Raw genomic sequence first — 9,256 nt, forward strand, 5'->3', positions numbered from 1 at the left:
TTATATAGTTGATAATAGAAATGAAAGACTGTATGAGTTGAAATAAAACATAAATGAGAATTAAAAAAAGAAGTATAAGAAAAAAATATTAATCATAAATATTAAAAAACATGAAAAAAATAAAAAAAATTATATTAGAAAAGAAATGAAGAAAAAAGTTAGAAAAATAGGAAGTTAATAATTTGAAAAATTAGAGCCAATCATTTATTAATGACAGTCAAAATCTCCATTTCCGATAAATTCTCTAAGAATAGAATTACCAGCGAAGTCGACTGAATCCATAGGTAAATAATACTGTAATAATCTTTTATATGACTGTGCAAATCCATAATTTTTATCATCACTTGATACCATTCTAAGTAAATTCAATGAAAATGTAATTAACCCATTAACTTCTGTAGTTAAAAAGGTAGAATATACAAAATCAGCATCTTTAATGTATGGATAAATCCAGATCTTTTCAGAACTAGCAACAGCATCCCAAACTCCTAATGTTTTTGAGGCACTATAAGATCTAAATATATTATCTCTTACCATTCTTCTTTGTATTCTTAAGAAATTGTTATTTAAAATTACATCATCATTCAAACATAATTTATTTGATAATGGAGCAATAAATACTTTAACTTTTTTATCATGTGGTATTTTTTCTGTTAATCGTTCATTCAAACAATGAATTCCTTCCATAATAATAATTCCATTCTTCTCTAACTTCACCTTAGTTCCTTTATTAGGAAGTGGTGTTGAAGTAGCAAAATCAAATTGAGGTACAACTATTTCCTTTCCTTGCATTAATCCACATAAATGATCATTAAGCAATCCAAGTCTTAGTGCTTCAATACATTCCCAATCTCTTTTTCCATCAGGACCAAGGGGACAATAGTCTTTATGGACATAATAATTATCTACAGAAAGTACTAATGGATTATATCCAACTCCTTGAAGTCCTAATCCTAGTTTATGGGCAAATGTTGTCTTACCACTACTTGATGGACCAGCAATTAATACCAATTGTGTTGGTCGTGATTTAATCACCTCAATTAACTTACTTAACTGTTGGACATGATAATTCTCACTTTCAATCATTAATTCATTAATAGTTTTTTGTGCAATTTGTTTATTAACATAACCAACATCCAATTCTTTATTAAGTTCATGTGGACATGTAATAATTGGAGCATCATTAAATTTATATGAATCGGTATGAATTAAACTAGGGAAACAAACTAATAAAGAACCATTACTTTCTAACTTAAGTTGAGAGTATTCAGGTAATATTGATGGTTCTGAAATATATGGTTGGTCTAATGAAAGAGTTGCAAAGTTATTAATAATAGCACATGGGTATGTTGGTTCATTTAATGACTCTATTAATGACTTAGAATGAGGTTGGTGAGTTTCAACAAAATGCAAATTAAGATAAGAATGAGGTAACTGTCCATTAGAAATAGTTTGGGTATGAAGTTCATTAAATTCTTTATTTAATTCTTTCAATTGTTCTTCATTCAACTTAGGACTAACACAAAACTCAGTACAGTCTGAATAATCAGCAATAACAGTCATCTCTACATCTGGGTATAACTTATGAAGTGCATATCGAGCAATTAATATTTCTGATCTACGAGCCATGTTTTGTCCTTCTACACATCTTATATAACATGGAGATATAGTACATCTTTTTGTTGGAATATAGCTATTTAAAGACTGTACAATACCATTAACTTTTAGTCCTACTATCACTGCTGGAGTTCCTTGTATTCCAATCTCTTTGACTACTTGATCACAAGTGACTGGAAAAGACAAATTATATAACTTCTCATTATAAACAACACTAGTCATATTTTTGTTATTTTTTTAAGTTTCTGTTAATTACTCAGTTCTTTTGGAGAAGAATTGGATAATTTCTTTTGGCTTCTAATTTCATTCTTAAAACAAACTCCATTTTTATTTCTTTCCTTTCTGAAGATTCTTTAATGAATATGCGTATAAAGCACTTAATTTTAAGTTTTTTAAAATTTCAGGAATTATACCTAATAATTCAATATTATTAACCAGTTCTAAGAATACAAGAATCAAAAAAATTGTTTTGTTTCTTTTTTTTTTTCTAAAGGGTTTTTTTATTTCATTAATAATGATAAAAAAATAAGACAAATTGAAGAGACAGAATTAAATAATACTTAAACACAGAAGAAGCATATTGGCTCAATGAAAAGGAGTAAAACCACAAAAGTTTATTTGAAATAATTTTGTTTCCAAAACAATTTTGAGGTGATATTAGATAAATACTTATATTTATTATGAAGTTATTAAAAGAAAATTGAATAGTCATTATTTAATGGTGAAAGAGGTTAAAAAGGATTGTCAAAGAGTTGAATATTTATAAGCCTTAATTTTTAAGTCTTTTGATATATGAAACAAACCATTTCTTCAAATAACTGTTTAATCAATACAAATTTCATTTTACATTAGTAAAATAATGTCTTAATATTCCTTTTTAGGAGGGATAGGAGCTTTCTTGAGTGGAACTTGATATTTCTTTCCATTTGCATCTATAAACGAAGTTGGAGTAGAAGAAATAGGTGAACCGCTATAATATGTTGAAACGGATAATGAAATTTTTGGTTGTGTTATTTGAGTTAAGGGTTGATTTTCTTCTTTAACAATGATTGTTTTTCTCGAATCGTTTGGATTTAAAGTTGCAGAAAATGTTCCAATTTTTGATGAACGAGTTAAGAAGATTGAACCTGTTGTTCCATTTAAGAAAACCGAAGATTTTCTCATTTGTTCAGATTCATCTTTTTGACGTTGCGAATCACTTTTTTCTGTTTCATAAAAAGATAAACATTGAAGAATCTTAGAGAATGAACTTCGTTGGAGAATTTCAGTATCTGATTTATGTTTATTAATAGAGATGTCAACTTGTTCCCAACGACGAGTATTATCAAATTGATTTTCTAATTCATCACAGTCTTCTTCTAAGCAATCCATACACTGTCTATCAAAACTTTCTTTTTCAAAAAGAAAACAATCACAAGACTTACACCTCAAACACTCAGTATGAAATAATAAATTTTTTCCATATACACAAACTGCTCTATCCATATCTATCTTCTGACCACAACCACAACATTTTTGAGGTTCATTAGAAATATCTTTCATTTTTAAGAATGAAGGTTTTATCTTTGACTTAAATAATGGACAATCAACGAAGATAGACCTTCTAAATTCAGGCATTACAGAAATATAATTAATTCTATGTTGAATAAAACGTTCAAACATTTGAGATTGATTAAATGCAGTTAAAAATATTTGTAATTCATTAGAACTTGATTTAATGAAATTTTTATCATTAAACACAAAACCAATACTTTGTTGTTCAAAGAAAGCAAAATACCTACCAAAGAGATCAAGGAATAATTGACTAAAACAATTACAAATTAGACTATCAGGATTTTCAAATGATGGGTTATCAATAATACTTTTTAGTTGATTTAATAATCTACCAGTTTCTTTAAAGGCAAAGAGATTTAACCCACTCTTACGTTTTTGAAATTTAGAAGTTGAAACATTATAAATATTAATGTCTAAAGTATTTGAATACAACTTATTAATATTTATTAATCCTTGTTGGGTTGTTCCAAAAAGCATTGGTGTTGGACAACCAGCAAAACCAGCATAACTTTCTTCTATAGGTAACATAGGAATTAAAACACCTTGCCATTCAAATGGAATTAAAATTTGTAAAAAGGCTTGAATAATTGGCATTCCTTGATCAATTGATTCTACCAAAAACATTGTATTTTCTTCAAGTAAAATACGACCAAGTAATTCAACAAAATCTGCAGGACCAAATTTTTTTAATATAGGAAAAATAGGAATTTCTGGGCTATGAGAAATTATAGTAGATTCATTAATAACTAAATCAGACTCAGGATATTCACATTCTTTTAATTGGTCAAAAAGATCTATGAGATGTGTTAAACCTTTTGTATCTAATACTTCTTTTAATACTGGAAGAAGACGAATATATAAAGAAGAATATCTTCCACTCACTAAAATTAATATCTTTGGAGTTTTATCATCACTCCATCGTTGAACATAATAATAATATCGTTTCCCATTTTCATCTGTTGAAACAAATGAATGAATTAAAGATGGAATAGTTAAAAGGTCTTCTTTCTTTACAATTTTTGGAACATCAGGATAAATAAAGTACATTACATTTGCAATATTATTTCTACTTTCATCATTAATTCCACATTTAATATTAATATGCAATGGATCATTTTCAGATGACGTTACAGTTAAATAAAATGCTTGTAAAAGCAATTGATGTGGATAATTTGGTTCTAGATTAGTTGGACTTTCACTTAATTGTTTAATAGACATTCTATTTTTATTAGTTCTTCAACAAAGAAATTTTTCCTTTTTTTCTTTTAAAACTTTAATTTTTACTAAAATTTCTATTACTTCGCCTTTTATTTGTAAATAAAATATCTTAAAAAAGATAAATTATTGAAAGATTCTCTTACTTACGTGATTTTTTATTATCTCTTTTTTCAATCTCTTGAATTACGTTTTTCTTTTTTTTTTCTAACTTTTCTTATTAATAAGTATTTAATTTTTAATACTTCAGTGATGTTAATAAAAGTGATTTTGTTATTAAAACTGTCTCAAACTTATAAAATCTTTAGTTCATCATTTTCTCATTTTTATTTAACATTAAATTTGGTAATTTTTTTAAAAATAAGTTCTGTGGATATTAGTTAATAACTAAAAATTCACTTATGTAAACTAACTTTTTTGTTCTGAAAAATGGTGATTTGTTCAATTTTTATTCAAAAGATTATAGAAATTAATCAGAAATGAAGTTTTAATAAAGTTATTATTTTAAAAGTTTTTAATAAAAAGTGTTGTAAATTAATATTTTGTTGTTATTGACAATTTCAAATTAGTTATTAAGAAACAATTAGTTATTAAATGAATAAATTCGAGTATTATCAATAATTCATTAAAATATGATTTTTTTTATGAAATAATAATAATAAAATATACGTTATTATTATTATAATTAAAAAAAAAACCAAAAATAAAAAAAAATAAATTCAAAGTGAAACAAAAATTTTATTTTTTAAAAAAAAGAAAAAGAAAGAAAACCAAAAAAACAGAAAATGAATAAAAATTAAGGTTTTTGTTTTATACACAAGAAAGAGCCATTAAAACAGAAAAGGCTCTAATTAATGAAAGTATTGAATATTTTGAGCATAAACACCAAAATTAAATGCTCTTCTAGAAAGAGTATTGTATTGAACTCTCCAACGTTCTGAAGTATCTTCTTTTTCTCCTAATAGCCTATAATATTTTTTTAATAAAGCAGCGTTATTATATAATAATGACTGTAATTGAAAAAACATTTGAATATATTGAGGTTTATCAATTTCAAGTGAGGAATTCTGTGAATGAATTGAAGGAGATAATTCAATAGAATTAACCACAGTTTTAGTACCACTTTCAGACGACTCACTTTTATTATCATTACTAGTTTTACTACGGATCCTAAAAGAAGCTCTTAACTTAAAATTTTTACCAGTTTCAATATTAGTACAATGATTAAAAGTGTCTAATAATATTTTTTTCCAATGTGGTTTAGTAAAAACACTAAAATGTTTTAAACAATTCCAATGTTCAGTAACAAATTCATAAATGTCTTGCTTCATTGAATAAAATTCTTTTTCTGGTTTTAGTTCTTTTAAAGATTTAAGAATAAGAATACAAAGGTCTGTAGTTTTTATTTTCTTTATACCATTTGTAAGAAGTACAACTCTTTTACATAAACAACAAGTACAATGACACTGGGATTCAAATTTTCTTTCATAGGTATTAAAATTAGAGGTTTGCATTGGAGACTTAAAACGTTTGAGTAACTCCAAGTTTAAATACCTTCTAGGTTTGCTATTTTTGTTTTACATTTTCATTTTTTGTTCTTTTCATAACCATACCATTTACGAAATCTTTTTTATGTTTACTATGTCTTGTTTGTCATCACCAATTTGCCCTTTTTACTATTAGCTTAATTTTTTTTTATTATATTTTCTTTTGAATAGTTTTTAATTCATTAGGATTAAATTTGAAACAACTTAATATAAGATGTTAAGAATCTTCTTCCATAAAGAGAAATGAGAACTAATAATTTATATAGTATATATAATATAAACTAAACTAAAAGTGACATTAATATGAAACACACGACAGCTACAAACCCTTATGATTTTTGTAATGATGTTTTTAAATGTTCTCTATGAAGAAATGAAAAGAATAGAAAGACAAGAAATAAAATTGAATAAAATAATATAAAGTAAAAGTAAATAAATGAAGATGTTGAGAAAGAATAAAAGGGGATTATAAGAATATAATTTTTATCAAATCAATAAGAAAGGTTTGATATCCCCCGTTCTATCTATTTGTTTAAAAAACAAAAGATAGATTGGGTTGAATATTACACCAAATTACCTTAGTAATTTAAAGAGAACAAAAGATTAATAATAGTATTTAGTGGTTGTTAAAACAATCACTCTTATAACACTTACCTTATCTCTTTTTTTTAAAGGATTAATAATTAAAAAGTAAAGTAATCGTAATTACTAATACTTTATTAAAATTTAGGAGATTATTATTTTTGAGTTCAAATAGCCTATTCTTCTTCTTATTTTTTCTTTTTGATGACATTAGTTTTTTATTTTTAATAACTTTTATTATTCGTAATGGTTTTGAATAAAAAAAGAAGAATTAAGAAGAATGCATAAGAAAAATTTTTGTATTTTTATTGGTTTTTTTAAATAATCTCATTTGTTCTATTTTTAATTTTCATTTAATTCTTTTTCTAATGATTTCTTTATGTTGTTGAAGATTAATATTTAAAAACAAAAAATCTTAAAATCTTAATTTTTTTGTTATTTGTTTCAAAGAAAATAGAAAAATTAGAATCGAAGAATAGAAAGATGTAGAATCTAGTCGAAGTTATGAGAGAAATGATATAAACAAATCAAGATCTCATTTAATTCACTTCATTACTATGAGTAAATTAACTGTTGTTGCATCTCCACTTGCTCCAGAAGCTGTTGGTGCTTATTCTCAAGCTATTATTTGTAATGGTATGGTTTATTGTAGTGGACAAATTGGATTAGATAGAAAAACTGGTGATTTTGCTGGTAAAACTATTGAAGAACAATCTAAACAAGTTATGACAAATCTTAAGTATGTTCTTGAAGAAGCTGGTTCTTCTATGGACAAGGTCGTAAAGACTACCTGCCTTCTTGCTGATATTAAAGACTTTGGAGTCTTTAATGGTATTTATGCTGAAGCCTTTGGAGATCATAAGCCTGCCAGAGCTTGTTTCGCTGCAGCTGCTCTTCCAAAAGGTGCTTTAGTTGAAGTTGAATGCATTGCTACTCTCTAAATTACATTTCTTTCTTTTGTTTTGGTCTTTTTTATTAAAATAAGATATAACAAATAGTTTTACTTGTAACGAATTATTTTCAACTAATCTAAATCCATCCAATCATGTTGTGTTGTTGTTTGGATAAACAACTCTTCTATTGATACTGCCATTTGGGAAACTTGTTTACAAAAGTGATATTCCAATTTACAAATACCTACTTCTAAAGCTGATTCATTTAACAATTTTAAAACATCAAATCCTTTGAACATACACACTATTAACAACTCTTTTATTCTAGTCAATGTTTGAATAAGAAAATCGTTGGAACAGAAGAGCTGAAGTAAAAAGATTCCATATAACTCAAATATTGGAAGACAACATAATGTTAATTTAAATTGTTCATTTGCATGAAGCACAAGATTGTTCAGGAAAAATATCAGTGATTGTAATTCTTTTATTGTAAAATAATGACTTTTTGAAATAACCGTTTGGATAATTTCAACTAACTCTGTATTGAAATCTAAATAAAACATTGTCAAATTACCAAAAATAACTAAAAGTTGTGAAATATCATTTTCATTATGTTGTGGTCCATTTAATAATTCCTTAAGTAGTACAACCATTTTATTCACAGCTTCTTTAGAAATACATGTCTTTCCTAAATTTTCATTTAGCATTGATAATTCCGTAAAGAAATTTAGAATAGAATGAAATAAAAAATTGTTTTTAGTAAAGAGAAAATATGTAATTGTTGGTAATAGTTGTGATTTAGACAATAATGGTTTGCAATAAGGTTTTTGTGTAATTAGTAATGACAAACAATCAACAAAGGTGTTTGACAATGGTCGAGTATTTAGGAACAATGTAAGTATTTGGTGAAAATATTCATAAGGATAAATGGAATGTTCTATAATTCTTTTAAAGCAAGCAGCACAACTATCAACAGTAGAAGGGTATTGGTGGTATAACTGAATACAAGAGCACAAAGAAGAGAGAAGGTCTTGTACCTGAACCACAGACAATGAAGGGGCTAGTCCAAGTAAGTTAGCTAAAAGCCATAATGCTGTTAGACGAAGTTCATTATCAAATCTGGTTATAAATGGATTTATTATTGAGAAAATGTTATAACTAAAGATAATTTGTGAATCGAAATTCTCGAAAGAACTAATAGCCGTAAGTATCCATAATATAATTTCAAGAGCTTGATTGGAACTTTGTTTATTTTGTAATACTATCAATACAATTTGAGTCCCATTATTGTCTATAAATTCATTGTTCCAATTTCTTTTACTCTTCATTATTATTGTTCTCAATTTCTTTAAATTTTCATCTACATCAATTCCTTTTTGTATTTTTAATAATAATCCTTGAATACTTTCGTGGAGAATATTGATATTATTCCTTTGATTTAGTAATATCTCTTGTCTTCTTTGAGTCCTTAAAAGTTTAGTCATTTCATTTCTTGTTTGGCACAGTGAAGATAAGGAAGGTGCAACTCGAAAACTCATCTATTGGATAAAACAACTAAGTTCCATAAAAAGAGTACAATATATTTAGATACACTTTTTTTAACTTTTTAGGTACTTAGTCGTTTTTATTTTGTTCTTATTTTCGTTATCTCTTTAGTTTTGTCATCAGCAATGTCATTAGTCGTTTTTTATCTGGATATGGTTTGTTCTTACTTGTTTTTATTTGTTTCTTAATCAAATTAATTTGATAAATTAAAAATGGAAGGTCTCATTCCATTCTGGTTTTTCTTCTCATAAGATTTCTCTCTTCTTTCTACTCTTTCACTAGAAAGTGATATCATGACTCTAA

At 26.0% G+C, this 9,256-nt stretch overlaps 5 protein-coding genes across 5 annotated transcripts; 1 reads left to right on the forward strand and 4 right to left on the reverse strand.

Annotated features, from left to right (window-relative positions):
• Window positions 1–207: 207 nt before the first annotated feature.
• On the reverse strand, window positions 208–1,839 carry ENU1_052500 (phosphoribulokinase /uridine kinase family protein; the record flags this gene model as incomplete). The annotated part of the gene is made up of 1 exon (XM_008857903.1): window positions 208–1,839. One exon carries the CDS (start codon window positions 1,837–1,839, stop codon window positions 208–210), a length of 1,632 nt encoding a protein of 543 aa, XP_008856125.1.
• Window positions 1,840–2,481: 642 nt separating this feature from the next.
• On the reverse strand, window positions 2,482–4,389 carry ENU1_052510 (hypothetical protein; the record flags this gene model as incomplete). The annotated part of the gene is made up of 1 exon (XM_008857904.1): window positions 2,482–4,389. One exon carries the CDS (start codon window positions 4,387–4,389, stop codon window positions 2,482–2,484), a length of 1,908 nt encoding a protein of 635 aa, XP_008856126.1.
• An 848-nt stretch (window positions 4,390–5,237) lies between these two features.
• ENU1_052520 (hypothetical protein) lies at window positions 5,238–5,717 on the reverse strand (the record flags this gene model as incomplete). Its single annotated transcript, XM_008857905.1, has 1 exon — window positions 5,238–5,717. The coding sequence occupies one exon, from the start codon at window positions 5,715–5,717 to the stop codon at window positions 5,238–5,240; it is 480 nt and encodes a 159-aa protein (XP_008856127.1).
• A 1,355-nt stretch (window positions 5,718–7,072) lies between these two features.
• On the forward strand, window positions 7,073–7,456 carry ENU1_052530 (endoribonuclease L-PSP protein; the record flags this gene model as incomplete). The annotated part of the gene is made up of 1 exon (XM_008857906.1): window positions 7,073–7,456. The coding sequence occupies one exon, from the start codon at window positions 7,073–7,075 to the stop codon at window positions 7,454–7,456; it is 384 nt and encodes a 127-aa protein (XP_008856128.1).
• Window positions 7,457–7,539: 83 nt separating this feature from the next.
• ENU1_052540 (hypothetical protein) lies at window positions 7,540–8,946 on the reverse strand (the record flags this gene model as incomplete). Its single annotated transcript, XM_008857907.1, has 1 exon — window positions 7,540–8,946. One exon carries the CDS (start codon window positions 8,944–8,946, stop codon window positions 7,540–7,542), a length of 1,407 nt encoding a protein of 468 aa, XP_008856129.1.
• Window positions 8,947–9,256: the final 310 nt, after the last annotated feature.

This window comes from Entamoeba nuttalli (assembly GCF_000257125.1).
Source record: "Entamoeba nuttalli P19 unplaced genomic scaffold asmbl_3028, whole genome shotgun sequence".
Lineage (NCBI taxonomy): Eukaryota > Evosea > Mastigamoebida > Endamoebidae > Entamoeba > Entamoeba nuttalli.